The following is a 25,938-nucleotide window of genomic DNA, read 5'->3' on the forward strand; positions in this document are numbered from 1 at the left end:
TCCTCTGTACTCGGTCTCAAACTGCCACGTGACAAACTGGGACTGCTGGCTCTACACCAGGAACCGGGCGGTGACAGAAGACAGGGTAACATTTAACGACCATCAGAATCACAACGTCATCTATTGCTAAGGAGCTTCCCCATGGAACTCATCTTGGTATGTTAGAGCAAAATATAACTACAAAGGGTTATTAATATATATTATAAAGTGTGCACACTTTTTATTCAAGGAATTCATCAGTTCATTCATGCTGCCCCCCAAAATAATTAATTGAATTCATGGTGTGTAGCACAAATGTTTTACAAGGGACAGTGTTTGTATAACCGGTAAACACTGAAAAAAACATTACTCAATCACTGCCACCACTCCCAGCCCCTCCCGGTACATAGGTCCGGTATAGTAAAAGTTAACATAGCTGTAATGGAAATGTTAATAATAATATACTAATTAAATACAATGTGTATAGAGTCTATAGATACCTGGAATACGGCCCTTGCTCTGACTCCCTCGGTCAGATGAATGAGAGAATGAGCGTTTAAACTCCCTGAAGAATCCATCTCTCCAATCAGCGCGGGAGCGTCCTGTCGCCAGGAGAACAAAACACTTTCTCCAATTCAGTCTGCAGGACGCCCTTATTAGGGCATCGATGCCACTCAAAACACTCCCATGCAAACGTTCACACACCCACGGCTTCGTCAACCATGAAAGCGACCATTTAGACACTTTGTTTTTCTTTACCAGATTTTAACAGCCACTGACAGAGTTCTCTAACAGGAAGCCTCGCTCAACACCTTAACGCCTGTGAGCAGCTCTTCCATGAGCTCTAGAGACACTAGTTCATGTCCTCATGGTTCATTGAGGAGTGATGGAGGCACCTTATCTTTGCTGTACTGGTCGTCCTGCAGGTGTTCCGTGTGGAAGCGATAGTAGGATGGACTGACCGCACTGAGGTGGAATGTGTGGCTGGCCTGGGAATAGACACACATATTAACCATTATAATGTAGCTCAGGCATCATCGCTGTTAGATCGTACAGCAATACTGTTTATTACTGTATACTAGTATTGTCTATCATTATTTAGTGATGCAGCAGACGCTTTCATCCAAAGCAACTTTTGATAGCCTCGTCCCAGAATCATCCAACACCCTAAAGTTTAAACCATCTGAGGTTGTTGAGTGGGACATTTACCTTGAAGAAGCTGCTTAAAGTCTTATTGACTGTCATCTTGACACCCTCGATCTGCTGTGGGAATACATCTGGGGAAGGATGAAGGAGAAGAGGAACCTCAAATATTATAAATGTAATTGTTAAAATAACATTGAATGCAACGGGTTTTGAACCTTATTTCGAAACTCGAAGCCTAAGTCATCTATCTTTGAGTCTTCAGCATAATTCAGAATTCCTTTTTGTGTTGTATAGACAGGATCAAAAGGAAAACTAATTATAATCAGTACCTCACAACCTATTATGTAAATGTGTCCTATTAAATAAATGCGTATCAATACACCCCTGTAATACGTTTCAGGCACGTATTAGCAGCGCGTTGGGTGATTCATGATGATGTGATGAGTGGTCGGCGGTGGTGGCATATACCCTTGCAGCTCCTGTGCAGGGAGTGGAAGCTGCCAGGGTTGGGCAGGCGGCCATCTCTCCTCTCCCAGCGCGGGGGGCGGTCCCAGTGGGCGGGGTGCGTGTCCCAACGGGAGGGAGGGGTGTCGGGGGAGAAGGGCCAGGTCCCATTGGCCGCACCAGACGATAGGGCCAGAACGCTGCCCATGTGGGCACAATACCTCCTGGCAACACCATCGCAAACAGACATGCACGCACACATTTTCAAACACACTGAATTAAAAGGTCAAAATGAATTGGGATTGGCCCTCCATTGGTTGAAACGGTTAGTGTTGCCTTCTTGGATTCCTCAACCAAAAGTTTTAAGAACAAAAAAGGACGGAATTCTACTTTGGCTATTTTACTATTTACTCAAAACCCATCTACAATTATTTTTCATTCAAGATACATAGGCCTACATTAACATTGTAGTAGGGTTTAAAAGGATGCTTAGAGGTAGACTGGGGAAATTAGGCTTAAAACAGCCTTACAATAATGCTATACTGCCCCCAATTTTGACATAGAAACACAAAGGTGAGTGTAAGTAACAAAAATAGGGGATGCATACAATGGTACATATTGCTTATCACACATATATACACACAGAACAAGAGTGTTACAATTAAATATTTCTAGGTTGTTTGCTTCATTGTCAATGGTTGTGTATAAAGCTGTAGCATCTCTGCTAGCTAGCATGACCTTAGCATGAAGGCAGAAGCATCATTCATTAGAATAGCAAGGAGTTATTTTTACTCACTCTGAACGTTACCACAACCGATTAAATATGCGCCGGATAATATGACTTGTTCAACATTTGAAATGTCAAAAAGAGCATGAAAAAAGAGACATAGTTAACGGGAAAACGCTATTGATGCTTGCTGAAGTGATGCTGTGAGGGGCTCTCCATCCAATCTCACCAGAAGCGATGTGCTACCAGGTAAGTGTGTCCCCCTGGAAACAAAGATAATTGCCTATAAACGTCAGTCAACCAATTCTAACGACGCACTAAAACATTACAGATAATTAACCTGCTACTGTTGAATTCATATGTTTAACAGAAATGATCTCGGAATTAATAGTTAGGTATTTTTTATGTTTGTTTGTTGAAATCATTGAAGAGCATTTGTTTCTAGTCGGGCTGGTACCCTGGTAACACAACTATGTTCAAAACATTCATGGAGGTGCATGAGAGTGATTGTAATCGACTAACAATTGACGTTTTAATGTATGCCAACTAATACTAAAAGGATGTCCGACTTGGTAAACAAACGGTGGGATATTACATTTCCAATGATTGTTCTGTTTGGTGCAGAAAAAACAAAAAGGATGAATATTAGAGGATATATAACTTCCGCATAAACAGTCCGTCAAAAAATGAATGAAGCTTAACCTATCCTACAAACGCATGCAACATGTCTGGTCATACACTGTTCGTAGGGGAAGGGAATTTTTCATTTTCTTCAGCTCTGAGCAAACTTTCACCGGAGAACAAAATAACAGCCACTTGCCTTCAGCGGCAGGAAGACGTCAAGCATGAGGGAGCTGCTGCTAATATACAGATGATCAGGGATTCGGGTATGCTCATTAAAATGATCTATACATCTATTTATGTATAAAAAAAATGGAAGCTCTTCACGATTTATTTTGTGCGTTTCTGGTTCCTCAGGGGGGACTATCCTTTTCGGGGTAGACTGTACGAGGCTGGAAGAATGTGCATCTCTTCAGGGAGCTGTGTTCAACCGTGTGATTTTCAATTTCCCTCATTGTGGTCGCAAAAGTGGCGTCAAGAAGAACCGGGAACTTCTTAAAAAGTTCTTCCTCAGGTACGAATGGACGCTCTTTTGTTTAAATGATAGCTGAACCCAAGTGAAATAAACTCAAGTTGTGGGTGTCTGGGCATCAGATGACTGATATGTGTGGTGTCCACTGTCTATAAAGTTGTGTCAAGGTGCTGGATGAACATGGAGACATCCATGTCGCCCTATGCAACGGGCAGGGTGGGACTCCAGCTGATCAGCCAATGAGAGAGTGGCAAAATAGCTGGCAGGTCGTCGCTATGGCGGCAGAAGCAGATCTCGTCCTAAGCAGTGTCCAACCGTTTAAGAGTGAGGAGGTCGAGAGCTACAAGTGTACTGGATACAGGTAATCTGGTGCGGTAACCCTTGAGATGTATGGCAGTAGTTGAAGCTGTTGACTGACTGACTGATGTTTGTTTCTGTGTGGTCAGGAGCCAGGATAAAGGCTTCCATGTGGAGAATGCCTTGGTTCATGTGTTCACTCGTAGCCACCCGTACACCACCCCGGTGAGGGTGACCATGAAGGAGATAGTCGGGGACCAGAGAGTCCAGTACTATGTACCTATAGAACTCAGTGACTTTATGACAAGGTAAAGAGTAAAGAGTTGTGGCCATTCTTAATGCATCAATTAAAACAAATCAGCTGATTTATGCCGTCAGATTTAGATGTATGATGATTGCGATGATTTAATAATGTTTTTCCTCACCTCCAGGGATTTCCTCTGCATTGACTCTGTCCATCCCATCAAATTGGTCCAGGACTATGTTGTGAATGGATTAGAGGAGAGATGTTGCATCACCATGGCAACCAAGCCACCTCCATTCCTCCTCAACTCTGAACAGCGGCAGACAGCATCCTTAGATGGAGACGACGTCACTGAGAGTCACTGCTACGAGATACAGCTGCTTCGCCAAGAACCTCTCACACAGAGAGTCAATGAGACTGAGCTAAGGTGTCAGTTGGCCTACTTGGACCTCAAGGAGAAACACACGGACCCAATTGAGTCATGTGTGAAGAGCGGTTCCACAACGGACACGGCCGTCCCAAACAAGAGCAAAAATGGAAGGAGCATGGAGAGACTACATGTAAACCCAACAGGTGAATACAGACCAGACAAAGCCACCCCAGATCTACACAAACCAAATGAAGACCCATCTGGTGTAGAAAGACCAGATGTAGACACAGAAAAGGGGAGTGTTGGTGTTTTTTTTCGTGCTTCGCCCATCACTCCTCCCTCAGATGGAGGAGATGACGGCGAGACGAGGGGAAGCAAAAGAACGAGGAGACCTGCAGACTGGTAAAGTTGTTTCAGTTGAGGAGCAGATTGATGGAAGCCACTGCCGCGAGAATACTGGTGCTTCCATTGGTCGCATGTTTGGCATCAGTGGGCTTGTTTTCCGAGATGTTCCCATCAGCCCTTGGGCCCCGCCCGTCTTTCACCAGCTCCTGCTCAGGGGGCTGTTCCCAGCAGCTTGTCAGCCTATCACGTCGCTCGGGCAAACACTGGAGCGTCTGCTCTCTCCCCATGGGGTTTCCGTTGTTAAGGAAGCCGGGTGTTTGTACCTGACCGCGCAGCCTATGGGAGCAGTGGGTAGAGTGTTTGCGAGTGTTGGCAAAAATGCGGAGGGGTGGGTCCAGGTCACCGTGTCCCTCAATCTGGACCTCATCGCCTCGTGCCTCTTCTCACTCCCTGATTGGCGGCTTCTCTGGACACGTGACCCGTGCTTTTCAAAGTGTTTTGACCCCTGCCTCCCCCTCCACCCACCTCTGGGAGAGCCGCAGCCGTCAATGCCGTTGTTCCGCCAACCATCCTTGTTCTCCCGCCGCCTCAGCTTTGACGTCAGCTTCTGGAAGGGCCCGTCGGCGTGGGACGACAGGAAGTTTCACGCACTGGCGAGGGAAGCCTGCCTGGGCGCGGTGGAGAAGGTGGAGCTCGTTGATTTCTTCTCCCGACAGGAACAACAGGCACTGCGGACCAGCTACTGCTACAGAGTCACTTACCACTCGCATTCCCATGCACTGTCGCACACGAAGGCCCTTGAACTGCACCGACGATTGGAGTCACTGCTCTGTTCTCATCTCCATGTCACCATCAGATAATTTACTTTATAAAATTTATAAAATGGGTTTTAAACAACAGGTCTTTTGTTTATTCATTCAAATAGAATTTAATATTTTCAATATTTATGCAGATATTTAATAAGCATTTGTGTATTAATCCACTTGTGTTCGTTTATTGCTTTGTGCATTGTACACATTGCATATCCACATTTTTACACAATTTCGAGGGGGTACAAGCAACGAGTTTATTTAAAAAACATCGCACACTGCCACCTTTCGGTCAACCATCGTCATAACCGTCTTGGCGGATGTGGGCCTGAGCTCAGTAATTCCTCCGATCCGTGGCGGAAGCGGACGAATTATTTGAAGCTAATGAAAACATGGCGGTGAAGGGGCCTCGTCAGCGGACCAAACGAGTCAGCAGGCAAGATGCAAATAACGTCAATGTCCCCGCAGAAGCTCGAATATCAAAAGAGGAAAAGAGCAGCGATGAGGGCAAACTATCAGAGACACGCCAAGAGTAAGTAGTCGCGAATGTAACGTCACCTCTGGCCCGACCCACTTTGCCTGATCGACCTGATAGCCTACCCGGTTTAACTATCGTGCTTTTATAGCCAACACAATAACATTGGGTCATAGTTTCATTGTGTGTTTGATGGTTTAGGGTCCGTTTTGCACAGTGTTTGGTAGTGTTTCATCGGCTTGCATCGACCAGACGATCTGTGTGTGTGTTTGTGAGTGACAGTCTTGCAGTTAAAGGTACAGTATGAGAGACTCATTCATTCGTTCTGTGATGGCGTGTCACAAACGCTGACTGCACTTGAAATAATGATCATCTGGTGGTCAATGGCTTGTTTGAATTTGGTTTTATAACATGCACCAGTGTTCAAAAATGCCTTGTTAAACAATTGAACCAGTGGAAATGTAGCTTACGGCGTTGTCCAGTGACTGCCGTTTCTATTCATAAAGAGGTGTGTGTGTGTGTGTGTGTGTGTGTGTGTGTGTGTGTGTGTGTGTGTGTGTGTGTGTGTGTGTGTGTGTGTGTGTGTGTGTGTGTGCCAATAATTATAAACTCTCACAATCAAAAACATAAACCCGTAGTAGAGACATAAAGCTTAGCCAAATAATGAAATCCTGAGCTGGCAACATCTAATTGTACCTCAGTGAATAATTTTTGCCAATAAAGTGAAGTTCAGCAAATAGATGGGTTATATCAGCGGATATCAGAGTCTCCTACGATAAAAAAAACAAAAACTACAATGCAATGCAATGATTGATAAATCAGGCTATGTAGTATAAAACTGCACCAAGCCAAACATCGCAGTTGTACTAATTGGCCACAATATGGTGATAAATATGTGTTTTGATTGAAGGCAATTTACCTATTTCCTATTTGAAACCCTGTCTTAGGTCTTATACATGATTTTAAACTTCGGGGTCGAAGTGGTGCCAGGACCCTCGATTATTTGTTTATTGTTTGTCCCAATTTCCTCCCACTATGACGTATATGTGTGTGCGTGACTTTACACTTGGCAGATGTATTGCTAAGGACCAAAGGAAGTGCCGTGGCAATTATGAAGTTGTTTGGATGAACGGCTCTAAAGAAAAGTTGCAAGTAGTCATACGGGAGGCCAAGAAAACAGACTGCTCTTCAAATGTTTTCACAGGCTGTGCACCACTAATAAATACAAATGATAATGTCAACCGAGAAACCGGTAGTTCTTATGACAGAAAAGATGATTGGATTTATGTTTCCTTGTGCTAATAAAAGTGTGCTTGTGTGTGTGTTCTACAGGTCGGTAGGTCGAGGAGGACAGGTGTGGGCTCCAGAAGGATCTACAGCGTTCAAATGCTTGCTGTCTGCACGCTTCTGCGCTGCCTTGCTCAGCAACATCTCTGACTGCGATGAAACCTTCAACTACTGGGAGCCTGTAAGCAGTAATGATTCATTTCCGGTGTCTCTACGCTTATTACATCATAGTCGGTTGGATTAAGTTAAACCATTTTTTTGGCAAGATTATTCTATTATGTTTTTTTGTACAGATCAAGTTATACTGATAAGATAAATCAATTTTTTTAAGGTTTGTTTTGATAAATCTGCAACTACCTTCTCATTAATAATATATATATTATTACAGATTTATTTTCTTGTACATTTTCCCCTTATTATTATTATTGTCATTAAGTCCCTTTGAACGCAAGCATCTCAATGCCTTAATAGTAAGGGATTGTGTAATCTCCATCCTGTGCAGATGCACTACCTGTTGTATGGGACAGGGATGCAGACATGGGAATACTCACCACTCTACGCCATCCGGTCGTATGCCTATCTCTGGCTGCACGCGCTCCCTGCCTGCATACACGCCCATGTACTGCAGACCAATAAGGTAGTAACACTGGACATGGCACTGTCACTAATGTAGCATAGAGACATATGTTTGCACAAATGATAAATTCTTCACATATTTTATGTTTTCTTTAATTAAAAAATAAATAAAGTGTTCTTATCCACATTCATTCCTTTACTGTCCTAAATATGGTTTTAGGGAATACTGCATATTCATGATATTACTTCAATGTTTACAGTCCAGACTTGTCTATGTCATAAATCTGTCTTTTCCCATGAATGAAGTTGTGAAAGGAAATACGTTTTGTTCCAGGTGTTGGTGTTCTACTTCGTACGATGTGTTCTTGCGTTTTGCTGCTGTGTTTGTGAACTTTACTTCTACAAGTGAGTCTGCCTTAACTCCAATTTAAACGGACCCCTATTTAACCACCATGTGAGACGCTGATTAGCCTTAAAGACGTCATTTAAAATGAGTACTGATCGAGATGCATTATGGATTGTGACGGCCCTATCCATTGGACCGTTCCAACTGGTCTGCTGTGCTGTTTATCATACTTCTGGGTGGACACCACACGTGATATCACTCTAGGTTACATTTTGAAATGGCTTTTCTGGCTGCTCAACATCAAACCTGGTGGTAAATAATGGAAAAAAAACCATTCAGTTGCTCATAGTTACTATGAATTGAATCACCAGCTGATCTCTTGCTTTGGCGCTAACCCTAGCAAGGAAGCTGATTGGCTGTTGTTTGTGTGTGTGTGTGTGTTGGACGCAGGGCGGTGTGTAAGAAGTTTGGTCTGCATGTGGGTCGCCTGATGTTGGCGTTCCTGGTGCTGAGTACCGGAATGTTCTGTTCCTCCGCAGGTTGGTTCCGGTCCGAGCCGGTTCTGTCCCTCGCACCTCTAGCATTTTCCTCCTTATCCCTATTTGTGTTTCCAAAGTAGACCCTGGGTGCAATTACCCATGCTGGCCATATTCATTTTGTTTGAATATAATGTTATTACTAATATTCTTCGATATTCATGTATAATTGTAATGATTTTTTTAGTGTAACATTTGACTCTTCTGAACTCGCACAGGAAATATGAGTCTTATCGTTTGAACCTTTTTGTTTCTGCACGATGTTATTGTATTATGTCATCCAATTACATCTTATGCAATTGCTTTATATATGTTTATATATTCCATGACCCATAATTGTTCATTACAGCTAAGTTTACATTTGAACATGCTGAGATGACTGCATCTCTACATCTCTGCTTTCCCCCCAGCGTTCCTTCCCTCCTCCTTCTGCATGTATACCACGTTGGTTGCCATGACGGGCTGGTTCCAAGACTCAATTCCATTGGCTGTCATGGGCGTGGCAGCTGGAGCTATTGTAGGCTGGCCATTCTCCGCTCTGATTGGGTAGGACATCGAACAGTCCGTCTCAGCTTTATTGATGGAACACATTTCATATACAGTGGATGCAACACAACGGTCACTGACGCTGTACATTAAAGAAAGAAACCGGTGATAATGCCATACATTTTAATCAAATCACATGCACACTGCACATGAAGGCAATGAAGAGTAAAAGCAATAAAAATTGAGTCGCTATCATTTTTAATCTAATCTGTCTATTTTAATTGCTTACCGTAGTTTGTGTAATGCAATGAATCTGGAGATACTTTGGATTTGGAATATATCTGCAATATGGATTGCAAACGTTAAATTTGTTAAGATGTCATGTGGGAGAATATATCAAGGCGTGGCCATTTCGATTGTCGATCAATAATGAAGTCCTTTCTATTCTGTGCTGCAGGATCCCCATCGCCTTTGACCTGCTGGTGATGAGGAGGGAGTGGAGAAACTTCATCCTCTGGTCGGCCCTAGCGCTGTTGCTAATCCTGGTCAGGCACACACACACACACACACACACACACACACACACACACACACACACACGGTTAATGTTGCATGGTTGGGAAAAGCTAGACACAAATAAAGTTCAGGCACTTATGGTGCATTTCCACTGCAGGGTGCGGAACGGATCGGATCGCAAAGGTGCGGGTCGGATCGCGTTTCCACTGCCAAAAGTGGGCGTGACCCGGACTTTGCCGTACCCGTTCCGACCCCATTTTAGGGACTCCTCCGTTGCGGTACCCAAAACGAGACCAGACGCCTGAAAGGGTACCCTGGAATTGATTGGTCGACAGAATCGTCACTTCCGGGTGACGCGGGGATAAAAACAAACAAACAGTAGCCTCGAGGTATTATTCTTTACAATTAACATGTCGCGTAAAAAGCTTGCTTGGGCGAACAAGGAGGTGGAGACGTTCGTCTGCATTCTTGCGGAGGAAGACGTTGTTTACGATGTTTACGTAGCTGCCGCGGCGATCGACATCCGGCCTACCACAAAGGGTACTGTCGGCGGTGGAAACGCGACCTCGGAACTGAGCTGGGCTATACCGCCCCCTCCCTACCGCCCCTTTGCGATCCGATCCGATCCGTTCCGCACCCTGCAGTGGAAACGCGGCATCATTCTCCTTCCTGTGTGTTCCAAGGTTCCCGTGGTGATGGTGGACTCTTTCTTCTACGGGAAGCTGGTCATCGCACCTCTGAACATTCTGCTCTACAATGTCTTCACACCGCATGGCCCTGACCTCTACGGTAACCCATAGCATGTGCTATTGTCATAGTGATGTCACTGGGTGTATTCGACTTGGCTAACACTTACACTAGTTCGAAAACACTACTTAGGTTAGATACAAGAGAGGCCTCAGTGCTTATGGAGTACTTATTAGGGCTGTAACGATACACCAACTCACGATTCGGCTTGTATCACGATTTTTGACCCACGGTTCGATAAATCCCACGATTAACAATTAACTTAATGTATCATTTAATAACAAATAATTTGGAGCACTGAACATATTTGAACAGAAAGAATACTATTCAAGTATAGCAAAATGAATAAATAAATAACCAAAGATTGCAGTTGGAGGATGCTTGCAACTTGCAAAAAGCCTCAACTAGTTTTGTGGTTGAGGCTTATGTATTTGAAAATATTAATGTCAAATACATAATAGCAATTTGAATAGTTTGGTAGCACTAACCAGCGTTCCCGCTAGAAAAATCGGTGCCGGTCAAAGTGACCTGCATAGGTTTCGTTTTTCGGTCAAATATCCTATTATCGCTTCTTATTAGGCTGTGTAGCTTAAATAATGACATAATCAGGCCGTATAGAATGCAACATGTTTAATAGCCTAACCTTCAAATAGATGGGAAAAAACATGACCGTCTGATTCGTAATAACGAGGCAGTGTTACGAGTAGCGTATGTGTGTGTGCGCGAGAATGGCTGTGTGTGTGGGAGTTGGCGAGCGGTTGTGTGTGTGTGTGTGTGTGTGTGTGTGTGTGTGTGTGTGTGTGTGTGTGTGTGTGTGTGTGTGTGTGTGTGTGTGTGTGTGTGTGTGTGTGTGTGTGTGTGTGTGTGTGTGTGTGTGTGTGTGTGTGTGTCTAGTTCAGAAACAAACGAGTTTGGTTACGGTAGAATAAAGTACCCAGCCTGTCAATAATCGGTGACCGCTTCATTCCGACCTATAAGCAGACCAACTGCCAGTAGAAGCACACAAAACACTAGAGACAGGGATCACACAGGCTATTTTTGCGCGCTTGGCCCACTCTGAATAAATGTTGTTCATATCGCATATGAGGACTTCGCAGGCTGTAGAGAAATGCAATCCGCTGTCATCACAGCGAGGGCATCTCGTCGCAGACTTACGGCATTGATAAGAGGAGCGGTGTCAGCAGACTATTATTTAGACAGATTATTAGCAAATTTCAATAAATTTGACCGCAGGGAAACAATTTTGTATGACATTTAATTTTTCTATTACCGGACAGCGGAAACCCTGGCACTAACAGCTCATATCACGTGGCTGGATCTCGACTCGAGGATAGTGGGAGTTAGAAAGGGCGTGTCACGCTTCTGCCTTCTCACACCGCGAGGTTCGTAGCCTTGAGTGTCGCGATTTCGGTTTCGATACGCTTATCGTTAGAGTACTTGAGAGGGATTCTCACTTCATTACCCTATAGATTGGCTTAGGTTTTTTCTGGTGTCGTATAATGTGGGCTTGTGAACAGTGGCGTCGGAATGATTTCAGTGGTGGGGGGGCCAAGTGCGCGTGCATGTGTCGAACAGCGCGTGACTCCTCATCATCCTAAAGCTGGCCGCACTCACACACCGGCGTCAAAGCGCCGCGGTGCGCAGTTCCCGCGCGTCAATTGCCGCCCCTAGCACCAATAGGAAGCGGCGCACTGTCGTCACTGCAAAGTAAACACTGAATCATCATAATAACCTTCTTCATTATCATCATCGTCATCATTATCCTCATCATCATCGCAATCATCATTATAGATGGCTTTTGGATTTGACTGTAGAAACTTTGGTCGTGTTTAATGCAGGGCTTCAAGCAGCATCAACGCAGCAACAAAGTGTTAATAACAATGGATCCCGAGTTCCTATACTAGGCATTATGATGGCGGTCCTCTGCGTGGTGCAGTGAGGTCTAGTTAGTAGAGATGCGTGGATGAGCGGTAATGTCAGCCCGATTTTGAGTTCCGTGTTCAGCGTCCCGACAAAAAGCCTGTTGGCTCGCTAAAATGTCCAACCCATATGAAATGTCCCCTGTTGTCAGCGAACATAGCTAACGTGGTCTCATTTTAGCCCGATCATTAACTAAAAGCCACAAAGAAAGAATAAAGCATCCAGCATATGATTTCAACAATGTGTGAGGGCATATGCAGCACGGATGATCGCACAGTGGAATGCTTATGGAAAATGGCAATCCACCCAACCCTTGGATTATCCACGGTGTGCGTGGGTATGACCGCCAACAGCGCATCTCTACTAGTCTTTACTTTACTAGTTAGTTCTTTACTAGTTAGCAAACACTGCCCGTGAGCTCCAGCCGTTTGCGGGATTCCCTCCATGTCAACAATGGATACTTCACGGTGAGGACCAGAAATGCCAAATTTCTGGCATGCCAGACTTTCGTTGTGGGATTTTCCACGAAAAGTGGGGTGGCCATTGGCCTCATAGGTTCCGGCGCCTATGCTTGTGCAGCCATTTGAGGGATTGAACTGTGGTTCAGGGCTCTACAAATAAACATGAGTTGAGTCATAGAGTTCAAGTCCAGCACCTCAATGAAGAGTTTTTGTTTCCATAATTTATTTTACCCAGAGTCTTCTTTAGCAGTACCCTCATAAATACCAATGTCATTCAAATACATCTTTCACAAGGCATCTGGATATTTGTGACACATTTTGAAAGTCTGGAAAGTCCATTTGAGCAACCACGGATCAATTAATGATCTTTGTACTGTGGTCTGAACCTCGGCCAGTGTTGACACAAGCAGAATCATTTCCCGCATTTGACGAGAGAGCAAGACACGTAAACACCGCTTTGTTGTTCTTTTGAAGGTCATGAGGGACAGGACTGCCTAGTGGTTATGGTGTTTGGCTCCCAGCTGCAATCAGAAATGCATGAAGCATAGCCAGCACCAACTATCGGTAATGGTTCTAGGTGTTCCTCCAACTGAGGCACCTTACTAGGCCCCCGTGACGTATCTCTGCCCTTTTTGAGTTGCTTTCAAAGTTCAAGCTCTAGCATGGCGAACAGGCCAGTCATTTCCCCCCCCAGTCATGTACACTGCCTTCAGAGCAGCTACATGGGGCCCTATCAAACCGGGGAGCACCTCGACCCGATGCAGACCTCGTAAAGTGGTATTTTGATGCTCTGGTTCCAGGGACAGAGCCCTGGTCCTTCTACTTCGTCAACGGTTTCCTGAACTTCAACCTGGTGTTTGCGCTGGCCCTGCTGTCCCTGCCTCTCAGCGCTCTGATGGAGACCCTGCTGCACCGCTTCAACGGTGAGGACGCCCCCACTGCCCTCCCCTGCTCGCTTTCAGACCACTGTCCATATTGTCCACGCCACCGCCTCACACCCGGACCAGGGTCCTTATGGGTCCCAGCCAGGGTCATAGGAAATGTAATTGATGTGTATCATATGGCAGCATTGTCTCTAGGTCTCAGGTGTTTTGACTCAGTCACTGCAGTCACCATAGCTTGTGATGTCCGTTGAGTTTTAATGTAGCATATAAATAGTGTGTGTGCCTTCATGTATGTGTGCCTGTATAATTTATTAAAAGTCCTTTGTAATCCTTTGTATTTATAATAATAATAATAATAATACATTTAATTTAGAGGCGCCTTTCAAGACACCCAAGGTCACCTTACAGAGCATATAGTCATCATACATTATTTAAAAAACAAGACATTGTGTAAAAATAAATAAACATAAGCAATAAGAAATAAATAAAACAAAAACAAGACAAAACAAAACAAAAAAAACAATTTATGAGTATGGTTTATTCAAGTGTGTGTGTGTGTGTGTGTGTGTGTGTGTGTGTGTGTGTGTGTGTGTGTGTGTGTGTGTGTGTGTGTGTGTGTGTGTGTGTGTGTGTGTGTGTGTGTGTGTGTGTGTGTGTGTGTGTGTGTGCAGTACAGAACCTGGGCCGCCCGTACTGGCTGACCCTGTCCCCCATGTACCTGTGGATGTTGGTGTTCTTCACACGGCCTCACAAGGAGGAGCGTTTCCTCTTTCCCATCTACCCCCTCATCTGTCTCAGTGCCGCCGTGGCCATGTCCTCTCTCCAGGTAGGCCCTCTCTCCCAAGCTACCGCATCGAAAGCCTCGCCAACGCTGCATCCTGTTAACCCTGCTGCCTCTCAAAGTTGTTTTTTAACAACCCATCCCTCAACATTTCCCTCTACTCTGCTGGTTGCCCGTAAAAAAAGTGCACAGCGCAAAAGTGCTTTCAACAATCGAAATTCAAGTCTTCGTTGGGTCACTCCAGTGTTCTTCTCTCCCCACAGAAATGCTACCACTTCCTGTTCCAGCGGTACCGCCTGGAGCACTACACAGTGTCCTCTAACTGGCTGGCCCTCGGCTCCCTACTGGTGTTCACCGTCCTGTCGCTGTCCCGCTCTGTGGCACTCTTCAGAGGTAATGATGAACACATACACACACGACACCGTTGACGATTAAGTCATTCTGCAGAGGCATTTATCCACAGCCACTTGTGGTGGATTCAGATGCATGTTACTAAGGACATCAACGGGCAGGTGGTTGGGGTGCCTTGCTCCAGGGCGGCTACAGGTGAGCCTTCGGACATTTGGGGATGGAGGGCGGGACCCTTCAGCTGGGAGTTGGATGCCCTGCCCTGGCTAGACACTGGGGATGTGATCAGTGCATGTGAATGCACTGTAAATGTGTCAGGATTAAACGCCTATCACTATATAGTGCCACCTGACGCCCGTTGGGCGGAGCCTTTCAATGGAGCCGTCGGCTGCAACCATACGGACATAGTGAAAGTTCAATGCTCAGATGCAGATACAGAGAAAAGGACTCTCAAATAAATGTGAAGCAGCAGCAACATCAATAGTACCATTGAGTTTGTATAAATGTTATGAGTGTAACTTAACAATTTGTGTTTGAATTGTGTGTGTTTGTGCGCAGGATACCACGCGCCTCTGGACCTGTACCCCGAGTTCCACCGCATCGCCAGGGACCCCAGCCTGCACAGCGTGCCGGACGGCCGGCCTGTGACGGTGTGCGTGGGGAAGGAGTGGCACCGATACCCCAGCAGCTTCCTGCTCCCCCACAGGTCAGTGGTAGCATGTCCCTCTCCTCAGAGATGAGATAGGAGGTAGCCGATGACATAGAAGATAGGAGATAGGATAGGATATGGGAGATGGTAGAGAATCGTGAGAAGAACAAATGTATGCATAAATTAACATTCCTGAATGTTTTTACTGCCAATTCCGCATCACCTTATATATGAACCTAAACCAGCCATTTCGAAGAGATAAATCACAACTTTGTTTTATGCACTTGTTATTGAAAACATAATACACGTATTAAATACTCGGCCCTAAATGAGACCAAATAAATGCATGTAGGCAGAGTTCAAATCTCCTTGTTTAGGCTATCTCATTGTTTGTTATTTCCTCTCACAATGTACATTAGCCTTTCAACTAGATACAATGTTATAAGTAAAATTATCAGAACAAAACAAACATTCAGTACTATCAAAAACATGCTTCTTGTTGAAGTCTTTGGGAAAGACGGTTCTATAGTATGTATTAGGTCTACCTTTCAAGATTTTATTGGATAGGCCGCACCCTAATCAAAGTAAAATAATCAATATTAAACAAAGTAATCATTTTGTGTTTGACTGGACGTACTAGGAAGTGACTTGACAGGGTAGGATGTACATTTCTGTGGATGCTATCTCCAACTCACTATTCTCCATCTCCAGCTGGCAGCTCCAATTCATCCAATCAGAGTTTAAAGGACAACTTCCTCAGCCGTACGCGGCCGGTCCAACGGCGACTCAGACTATTCCGGCCAATATGAACGACCAGAACTTGGAAGAACCAACCAGATATGTAAGTCAATCAGGAGCTGCGACCAATCAGGAGCTACTTCAAAATTAAATTCAGGCCTTGGATTAAGGATGGTTTCGTTGGGTTTAATTCTGATGAAAGATATGATTTTGATATAGGTTTGGTTTGTTTAAAGGTGACATATTATGCTACTAGGTGTGAGTGTGATTAGTCGTTACAAGACATTTTGAAAATCGGCCTCTTCTGACATCAAAAGTGGGCGTGTCCACCTAGATGAATGTCGGATAGATGAGCAACGTTTGCTACAGTCCACTGGGTAGGCTGGTAGACGGATCTATCCAGTCTACCAAGGATTTAAAGAATAAAAACCTTTTGAATCTTTAAATCTTTGTCATACTCTACTGTGTCCCAGGTGGATTTGCGGCAGTGTCATTACCTGGTGGACCTGGACCGCCATAATGAAACGCCCCTAGAACCACGCTACTCTGCCAACAAGGAGGAGTGGACCGTCATCGCCTTCAAGCCATTCCTAGACGCTTCCAGGTATTATAATATATGTACATATAGATACGGAAAATAAGGCCTGGCAGTAGGTTACGTTTTTTTCCGGTAGGCTTCAGATCAGCTGACGTCGCTTAGCAGCCGAATATGCTGGGGTTGATAAGTTAAGTTGACGTTAAGTTGATAAGTTACCGGACTACTTGTGGAGTGCTACGAAAGACATGAATCAGAGGCAAAAAATCCACTTTCCTTGACGGCTGTCAATTATGCTTAGCAATGGTCAATTATGAAAAATATTTGCCCGCCGAACGTTGAAGTGAATGGAGCATTCTACAGCATAAAGAAGAGCTGTGTGATAAATACAGATAACATGCTATTACCATTTACACTATTTTTCGGTTTGATCCATAGTGAATTCCGATCCAGGGTTTAGTAGCAGGTAATGGGGTCAGTAGCACACACTACTAGCCTCTACAACAGGGCTCGGCTATTACATTTGGTTTCGGGTTAAGAGCCTTAAGATGGCAGTCCACAACGTTGATGGAAGCAGAAAACCGTTAAACTTTTTTATTACACTCTTAGTTTGGTTTTTATTTCAATATGATTTTGTGGTTAAGTTCAAACCACACTGCCTAGCTGGGATAGACCTTTTTAATGAATTGCTGCATCCCAAGAACTACAACCACGATTCAGGCTCTGTGTGCGGCTTTGCTGCGTTAAAGCGATAGGATTCAGCTGATATGAGGTGATGAGATGCTCCTGGCGAAACAGCGGTGTGCTCTGTAAAATGAGTGTTGAATTATTAAACCGATTAATTAAACCTGCCCCTGATACCCTACAACTCATCTGTACTCTCAGCCTAATGAAAAACCTAATGAATATACTCCAAACGATTGAGTTCCTTTAGCCACAAGCGAGTGGATTAACAAGACCTCATTCAGAACTTATTTTGTAATCGCATTTCATTTTAATTTGATGCTCGAGTTTCTCAAACGATGCTCTCTTTTCATCATAGTATTGCGTTTGACGATCTAAAGTAAAACTGAAATCACATCGGTTACAAACTTTATGGCTATATAGCCGTGTTACCGGTTAACATGTCTTGGTGGCAAGGGGGTGTTGGAGGGTTTGTGGCTGATGGCTGGTTGAAACAGCCTCACCTGGCCCGAGTCAGAATGATTGGACACTGAGGCTGGGTGAGGCTTCACACCTGTTGTGCATTGAGAAATCAATGTGCACAGGTTAAACCAGCCATCACCACGAACATCACTAGCGTGCTACATTAACGCTGCCTGTGTTGTCGTCTTTTTTGCAGGTCGTCTCCTGTGTTCCGAGCGTTTTTCGTGCCGTTGCTCTCCGAACAGCACACCAGCTACATTAACTACGTCATTCTGAAACCACGCCGACAGAAATCATCACCTCGACGACGGCATCACGCCGGACGCTAAAGGCTGGACGCACACCTCGCAAAAACACCTGCTCCTCCTGTCTGACGGCTGCTCGTTTTGTTGTCGTTTTTTTCCGACCCCAACTCTCGTCCGATACCTGTGATGAAGTTGAGCGTGCCACTGTCTGTCCGTGTCATGAAGTCGGTTGAGTATCAAACCTTTAAGAACACGTGTTTCAGTGTGTTTCCTTATAAGAATAAGGGCGGAACCTACATCTGGTTCTCTTATCGACAGCATTAAAGGATCAACAGTGACAGTGAATATCCCCCTTCTCCGAGCGGTCCATCTAGTGATCTTCAAATGAGATGCTTCCCTCCAGAGCTACCCAGGTTGCCTGAAAGCATTGTTGCAATCGAATCGCATACATCATCATAACGAGAGCATCCGTCCATGTTTGGGTAAAGGCAATGCATCCTCATGATTCATTTGAAAACCAAAATATGCTTCTGGTTGAAGTGAAGAGCATCAGGTGATACCTGCCACAATCTTAACAAGCATAGAATTTGCTGACCAAAGAAACGGGCGGTTTTATTTTGGGTTACAAGGTGCTTTTTGGAAGTCTCTATGGCACAAGCAGAGCAGGCCATTCTAGATAGATATGAGAGCAGGGACATTGACGTCGCTATAAGGTCCTTTCATTGGAGACGTTAGCAATGCGAGAGGTCTAGGGAGCATCGCCAACTTTGTGCTTTATGGCTTGTGATTGTGTCAGTACCACGTGAGAGTGGTCCATCGACCTCAAGTTGAAGGATTTTATGTTCAATTAATTGTTTTTCCCTGGGTGCATGTGTTCGAATGTCTAAGATTAAATTTTTCACTCCCAGTTTCGCCATTGGCCACACCTTTCAACTTGATCTTTTTGGGTCTCTTTTCAAGACAATACTGACAAAGTGGCCGAGACAAACAATTGTTTTTGTTATGTGTAAGTTTACCACATCAGTTCGCTCCATTGCATCAGACTGGTAAATTGTGTGTAAGTGACAGTGAGTGAATCATTTAACATATAGACAGTATTGGAATGAGTGTAGGATGTGAATAAATTGTGTTCTTTTAATTGTTGTCATTTCATGATTTTCCCAACACACACACAAAAGAGACGCATGTTCATTCCATTCAGTTTTAATTGTAGGTTTCCTCTTGTAATACAAACATACAAACTGTTAGCTCAACAAGCCATCATACACTTCATGTCATGCCATTACTTTAGTCAGGCAGCAGGCACTCATATTCAATGAATACAACCCATGGTTCCGCTTAGACTGCTAGTCTTGTAACCATTCGACGGAGAGGGAAGTGATCCAAGGCGTCATTATTCGTGATGGATGGACTGACGGACGGACGATACCAACGCTATGAACCACGAAAGCTGCTATAGACATGAAAAAGCTGAATCTAAAGCTATCCACCAATCCCAAGTTGGGTGTCTGTTATGAAAACTTGGAGTGTTTGACTTATTCATATTTGAGTTATTACATTTTGGTTACAATGAGTAGAGCCCTTCTTGTTGACGGTGTCCTGATCCTTTGAACGTGAAGATAATGCAAGATGTTTTGTCCTTTGTTACCCCTGTTTGACCATGTTAATGTTACCTGGATAATTCCTATACATACATATTTAACCTTGAAATTGGTGTAATATTTAAAAAAAAAAGTTCTTGAGGAATATTCGTAAACTCAAAATGTATAGAATACATTTTGATCACGGTCTGTTCTCTTATTAAGGTATATTAAATATTGAAATAGTTGGCAGTTTCCTTTGCCACTCAAAAAGGAGGCACTGTCAGGATTCTGAAACAAGGCAACATAACAAGGCCATGCAAACAGGACACACACAGCCATCCCCAGTCTAATTCTATGTGCATTTTCCTCATGAAGATTAAGAAAAGTAGTCTCCCTAACTGTTTGGGATTACATGCCTCAACTGACTATCTCAGAGATTGTGCCCCAGGTAACTAACATTTTCAAGAAGATCAACTTTGTGGTTGCCCCTGCAGGAACATATGGCTTCATATATATGTGCACATGTAACATATGGCTTTATAGACCTATACTTTAAGCTTTGTACATAACATGGGAGTTGGGTCAGTAGCCCTCACTATTGACCCATTGTGCTTCATTGAAATAACGTCGGCTGCCAGTGAAGCCAAGGTCACTTCTGTAGCAATCAATGTTTTTTGGGTAGGGATTCTGACTTCCGTAGTTTCCCAATCTGGTCTGGTACGAGCCCTCTTTGCCGTTGGTCATATATGTCTGGTACAGGTCGGCCTTGATCATGTTCGCTTCCGGACCGAGGGAAGGGTCGTAAAGGTCACTTTTCTCTCTTCTGAACCCATACATCTCCTGCTCTACGAAGCTGCCGCTGCCGTAGAACTCGCTCTTTGTGGCGCGTCTACCCGGAGCTCTGTTGTAAAACTCTTGGTTGTCCGAGCGCCACAGGCTAGTGTCGTACGAGTCTCTTTTCTCCGACTGCTCAAGGCTGCGGTCGAATCCCTCAGTCTTCGTCGAGCGACCCAGGCTGCGGTCGAATCCCTCTGTCTTCGTCGAGCGACCCAGGCTGCGGTCGAATCCCTCTGTCTTCGTCGAGCGACCCAGGCTGTGGTCAAATCCCTCTGTCTTTGTTGGGCGACCCAGGCTACGGTCGAATCCCTCCATCTTCGTCGAGCGACCCAGGCTGCGGTCGAATCCCTCTGTCTTCCCAGAGCGACCCAGGCTGTGGTCGAATCCCTCCGTCTTCGTCGAGCGACCCAGGCTGCGGTCGAATCCCTCCGTCTTCCCAGAGCGACCCGAGCTGCTGTCGTACATGTCGGTCGTACCGCGGCGCCCGAGGCTAAGGTTGTTGAGGTCATAGTTGAGGAATCCGCTTTCTGTGCTGGCCAACGTTACGAAGCCGCTCTCTGTGTCGCGACCCCCCATGTTGTCGTAGTCGCCGGTTGGAGTGTCAGGAGAGGAGCACAAGAAGGAGGTGTTTTTGGTCTGCGGTCGCGTGGTGGACAGGTCGTCTTCTTTTTGGGAGCGGATGACGTTGTAGACGTCCGTCGCAGTGGCACTGGGGCAGAGGCCCGGTTCTGTGTGGCACACTACCGATTTCTGCCGCCTCCTTCTCCTTCTTTTAAACATGGAACACAAACAACCCGGGCATCATGTTACAACCTGATGAAGTGCGAGAAGAACGGACATGTACCACACAACACTTACCGCCCAATGCACAGTTTTAAGCAGCATACGGCCAGCAGCGTGAGTAAAAGTAACAGCAGGGGAATGACAGGAAGCGTGATGTAGATCCAATTCAGGCCTGTGGAACACAAGTGACAAGACCTGGGTTATGAGAAAGTTATCTATATTTGCAGTATGTTCAACTGGCATTTAGGTACTTGGAGATGGTTCAGACAGAACTACAATTGAGGATGGGTGTGGTGTAGTTAAGGTCAGGGTAAGGATCTGTCTTTGTTCCCCTGGCATTTGCGTTGAGTATGGATGGTTAAGTGTAGGTAAGTATGACTATTGGGTGGGACATGATTTAGCCTTAGTTAAGGGTGTGGTGTGGCGTGGTTTAAGATCTGTGGAAAAGCAGTTCACTCTGCACTCTTAACATGTCCAGACTATAGTAAATAAGTACTTTAGAGATGGATATAACCTGTGTCCTTGGAATTGTTGCGGTCGGCTGGATCCCAGGGCAGTGCAGATGTAAGTAGCCCATCTGCAATTAACCACAGCAGACACATTTAAACACTTTGACCAATAAATCAGCTGAAGCCTCTTGGTCTGTGTGTGTACATACGCACCAGTCTGGGTGGAGTTGGGAGGAGCAGCAGCCTCCAAAGTCTTCTCTGAAAGAGACATAAAATGCAGCCCGACCTTAGGTCCACAGCCGTTTGAGGACATATGTAGTTTCTAGTGCTGTCAAGCGATTAAAATATTAAATCGCGATTAATCGCATTAATGTCATAGTTAACTTACGATTAATCGCGATTAATCACAAATCTTTTTTCTATGCTAAATATCCCTTGATTTCTTTGTCCAATTAATTGTTCTCATTTTAATGCTCTTATCAACATGGAGAAGTGCATCGGCTTGCCTTGTGCAAATGTTTTTTTATTGATAACAACAATGGCATATACTGATCAAAACAGGACGATACAAAAAAAAAGCCTATAGTGCAATTAAACGATGAACATACAAACATACTGCCTTGAACATAGCAGTCAGGATACTGCTTCTTTGTTTTGAGGCAAAGAAAAAAAAAAAAAAATTAACGCCGTTAAAATTGGTTTGTGGTAACGCCGTTAATAACGCGTTTAACTGACAGCACTGGTTTCGTTATACAATACATACAGAAGTGGTTTGGGGTTCACTGGCTCTCTGAGGTCCAGCGGAGGGGACCCCGGGGGAACGGTACGGTGGACAGATTACCTGCTGTGTATTTGCAGATGAAGTTATTCCGCGTCTCACAGTTGTCGTCGTTCCACTGGAACATGTACAGTCCACCCATGCTGGGGGGCGCGGACGGCTGGTGGTACATCACCACACACACCTCGTAGCCACAAGAGGGCTCGTCCGTGTGCCAGTTCCTGCACAGCAGGCGGTCATTATCATCATCGTCAACACCAACAATTGCATCGTCATCGCCCTCTTAATCAGAGTGGGATGATGATGTTGTTTTTTTCCGTGGAAAAACGTATAGTGTATATACAGGCAAGAAAATGATGTACTTTCTTCTACATAAAGTGTTGAATAATTATATTTCCTTTGAACATACATTTTAATTTCTTCCATACTATCAACATTGTCACCATCATCACCATCACCATTTTCATCAGAAATGCAACGCCAGCGGGGACACACAAATGTACACACACACACACACACACACACACACACACACACACACACACACACACACACACACACACACACACACACACACACACACACACACACACACACTTTTGTTATCACAAGAAAACATAAATGCAATCATCTTTGCTGTCATAAGAAAGACGGGTTGCTCGGTTTACATTATAATTTTTATTTATCAGTATTGCACTGCCTGTTAAAAATGCTGTAAAAAAAATATATGCACAGCAGGCTGTTTTCCTGGCCTCCCGCGCGCCGCACACACACACGCACACACACGGGGGGGGGGGTGAGACTACCTGTACTTGGCCTTGCTCCCGTCGACCCAGTAGTACAGCGAGGAGCAGTCCAAGCTGCTCTCCTGGTCTCCATGGTTACGGCGAAGGCCGATCCAGAAGTCCCCGTCGGTGGGGCGGATCTCGGAGATGAGCTGCTCGATTACCTGCTGCTCGGACGCCGACTCCACGCCAAGCAGCTCCCCGCCGTCCCGCCGGCACGCCTGCTCCGCCTCCACAAAGTTCAGCCGCCGCCGCGGGTCGGAGAAATACGCCAGCTTGTAACAGGGCCTCTCCCGGCCCACCCTGCACACGCGCTGACCTGCCGACCCGCCGCACGAAAACAGCCGTGAAAGAGGGAACACACGGCGCACCCCTTACATTGTAGCTTGTGCATGTGTCCCCATCTAAAGTGTCACAGGATCTGAACAGACTCCCATCTAAACGTGGCTTGGGGCTCTGTTTAGTAATGGTGTTTATTAAGCAGGTGGTATGGTGTGTAAAGCATGGGTGGGTTGCTGGTGTAGCAATCTGTTACACTGGCTCAATCCCTGCCCTGATCCTCCATGGCTGCAGAGTCGTAGTGCTCATGATCAAGCTGCTGGACTCCTACCTGCTCGCACGTGCTCTTGCTGCGGCAACTTTGGCACTACATTGACTGCACGGTCAAATGTGAGCCTTTATTGAGCCGTAAATTAATGATACCCCTGGCTAGTCGTAGGCCTATACATAATATGCTTAATATGACTAATATGCTATTGAAAATTAGATAGGCCTAATTCGATTTTCATTTAAATGTATAGTAGTACATAATATATAGGCTAATTGGAGCCAGTCCCAGTTAACATATGTAGAGATAAACATACATAACAGGATTGTTGAAGAACTGTTCCGGCATATGTCTATGCAAATCAGATAAAGGCCTATATCAGTGTGCGCTTCCTTAACTCTCTTTTTTGACGTAGACACTAGCCTATACTACAAACAGCATGATATAATAACTGGTATTCAGGCTTTTGGTTTTGGGGTGCGGCGTGTGCCTTCAGAAGATGTTTAAATGGCACTCTCTGACCCACGTTGAAGAATGTAGGTATGTGGGGGGGGGGCGCCCCGGGATACACATACACGTGGGTACAACAAAAGTTAGGCCTACTCTCTATAGGCATTAACCTACCTCTTGCTTCGTATAGGTCCACTTCAGATCAGCGAAAAGAAATGCAAAAAGACAAAACTGTTACGTAGGCCTACATGTAAGGTATGCAGTCTATAGACTTTGTGTCTGGTATTTTTCACTTACCTGTAATAAGGTTAGTTGCGGTGGATGGAAGAACGTGTAAAAGTAGGAGATGACAGAAGATGGTTAGCCGCTCCATCTCCTTCTCATAATCCCCTTTTTTAAGCGTATTTTTTTATATTCACATCTTCATTCGCCATCCATTCTTTGCCTCATTCACTCCCATCCCCACACAGAACCCCAATAACTCCTGGATCACTAGGCAGCCCGGCACAGTGCAACAGAGCAGAAATCTCACAAGAAATTTGAGGCTTTGAGGCAATGGCTCAACTGAAAGATGGGATGAAACAAGCAGCGGAGAAGAAAGAGGAGGAGACACAAGGGGGCGGGGCGGGGGGGGGGGGGGGGGGGGGGGGGGGGGGGTTGTGGGGGGTGTAATCTGTTAAAAGCAGTCTTAATGTTCGGGAGAAGAAGCAACATCGACCGTAAAGAGAGCTAATCACGCGAGTGCTCCTGGGCGTATGCTGACAAGAAACAGATTTGATTTCTTTATTCCTTTTAGGACTCCAGGCATCATTATGAAGATTATAAAGATGTTACATGAAAATAATCCCCTTTAAGTGGATCAGCCCTTCGCACAGCCATATCAAGGGGGGCTTTCTTTGCATTGCCATTAAACAACGTATCTGTTTAATATTAATTGGCAGGCAATGGCTGCTTGTGCGGCGGCCATAACTTCACACCTGCGTCTCAGAGTCCGCTATACACCCGAGGAGGCCAGGGGGCACGTGAGCAACGCGGGGAAAAGAGAGATGCAGGGGAATCGCAGGTGGGTGCCTCGTAGGCCTACATACCAGTGGCATTAATTTCTAAATTGGCCCATAAGGGTGATTTACAGTTTGTGCGGTTTGATGCGTCGCACAGTACAGGACTGCCCGATCAGGATTATGCTGCGTGGCATTATATGTTTGGCCTGAGAATGAGGATGCGCAGACACTATTGAGTATTATGTCTGCGTTAGCATGCTGTGGTGTTCAGCACATAATAAGGTTTCAGTGGCGGAGATACGATTAGGATCTTAAAGGAATGGCTCCTGGTTTTAAATGTCCCGAATACCAATTCTACTACTAATACCCTAACTGGAATTCAGAGCGCCGCTCATTCAATTAGGATAACCAGGCAATAACACCCCATTCTCTCTCTCTCTCTCTCTCTCTCTCTCTCTCTCTCTCTCTCTCTCTCTCTCTCTCTCTCCCTCCCTCTCCCCCTCTCTCTCTCTCCCCCTCTCTCTCTCTCTCTCTCTCTCTCTCTCTCTCTCTCTCTCTCTCTCTCTCTCTCTCTCTCTCTCTCTCTCTCTCTCTC

At 45.2% G+C, this 25,938-nt stretch overlaps 4 protein-coding genes across 6 annotated transcripts in view; 2 read left to right on the forward strand and 2 right to left on the reverse strand.

The window, feature by feature from the left end:
- si:dkey-71l1.1 (Porin3_Tom40 domain-containing protein) overlaps nucleotides 1-2,531 on the reverse strand; it is a 5,695-nt gene extending 3,164 nt beyond the window's left edge. Inside the window, exons 1-6 of the mRNA XM_030362348.1 lie at nucleotides 2,366-2,531; nucleotides 1,594-1,793; nucleotides 1,189-1,256; nucleotides 876-968; nucleotides 480-581; nucleotides 1-51 (exon numbers count right to left, since the gene is read on the reverse strand). The exon at nucleotides 1-51 is cut by the window's left edge and continues 55 nt beyond it. Of these exons, the coding sequence (XP_030218208.1) occupies nucleotides 1-51; nucleotides 480-581; nucleotides 876-968; nucleotides 1,189-1,256; nucleotides 1,594-1,777 (498 nt within the window). The 5' untranslated portion in view covers nucleotides 1,778-1,793; nucleotides 2,366-2,531. The remainder of the gene's footprint in view (nucleotides 52-479; nucleotides 582-875; nucleotides 969-1,188; nucleotides 1,257-1,593; nucleotides 1,794-2,365) is intronic.
- A 232-nt stretch (nucleotides 2,532-2,763) lies between these two features.
- fdxacb1 (ferredoxin-fold anticodon binding domain containing 1) lies at nucleotides 2,764-4,984 on the forward strand. Its single transcript, XM_030360351.1, has 5 exons — nucleotides 2,764-3,183; nucleotides 3,275-3,431; nucleotides 3,547-3,750; nucleotides 3,836-3,994; nucleotides 4,118-4,984. Exons 1-5 carry the CDS (start codon nucleotides 3,021-3,023, stop codon nucleotides 4,704-4,706), a joined length of 1,272 nt encoding a protein of 423 aa, XP_030216211.1. The 5' UTR covers nucleotides 2,764-3,020; the 3' UTR covers nucleotides 4,707-4,984.
- An 800-nt stretch (nucleotides 4,985-5,784) lies between these two features.
- On the forward strand, nucleotides 5,785-19,268 carry alg9 (ALG9 alpha-1,2-mannosyltransferase). Its single transcript, XM_030360347.1, has 15 exons — nucleotides 5,785-5,986; nucleotides 7,262-7,397; nucleotides 7,719-7,853; nucleotides 8,127-8,197; nucleotides 8,589-8,677; nucleotides 9,085-9,220; nucleotides 9,618-9,705; nucleotides 10,360-10,465; nucleotides 13,605-13,727; nucleotides 14,360-14,514; nucleotides 14,733-14,862; nucleotides 15,376-15,523; nucleotides 16,178-16,307; nucleotides 16,678-16,808; nucleotides 18,082-19,268. The coding sequence occupies exons 1-15, from the start codon at nucleotides 5,847-5,849 to the stop codon at nucleotides 18,212-18,214; spliced, it is 1,851 nt and encodes a 616-aa protein (XP_030216207.1). The 5' UTR covers nucleotides 5,785-5,846; the 3' UTR covers nucleotides 18,215-19,268.
- A 396-nt stretch (nucleotides 19,269-19,664) lies between these two features.
- layna (layilin a) lies at nucleotides 19,665-24,968 on the reverse strand. 3 transcript variants are annotated; one of them, XM_030360349.1, is made up of 8 exons: nucleotides 24,640-24,968; nucleotides 24,517-24,537; nucleotides 23,367-23,664; nucleotides 22,624-22,781; nucleotides 21,996-22,040; nucleotides 21,848-21,910; nucleotides 21,409-21,505; nucleotides 19,665-21,316 (listed from the first exon to the last, which is right to left on the reverse strand). In XM_030360349.1, the coding sequence occupies exons 1-8, from the start codon at nucleotides 24,713-24,715 to the stop codon at nucleotides 20,296-20,298; spliced, it is 1,779 nt and encodes a 592-aa protein (XP_030216209.1). In that variant the 5' UTR covers nucleotides 24,716-24,968; the 3' UTR covers nucleotides 19,665-20,295. The 3 variants fall into 3 exon arrangements, with proteins under 3 accessions (XP_030216209.1, XP_030216208.1, XP_030216210.1); XM_030360348.1 differs by having other exon boundaries at nucleotides 19,665-21,319; XM_030360350.1 differs by lacking the exon at nucleotides 24,517-24,537 and having other exon boundaries at nucleotides 19,665-21,319.
- Nucleotides 24,969-25,938: the final 970 nt, after the last annotated feature.

Source organism: Gadus morhua, chromosome 7 (assembly GCF_902167405.1).
Source record: "Gadus morhua chromosome 7, gadMor3.0, whole genome shotgun sequence".
Classification (NCBI taxonomy): Eukaryota; Metazoa; Chordata; class Actinopteri; order Gadiformes; family Gadidae; genus Gadus; species Gadus morhua.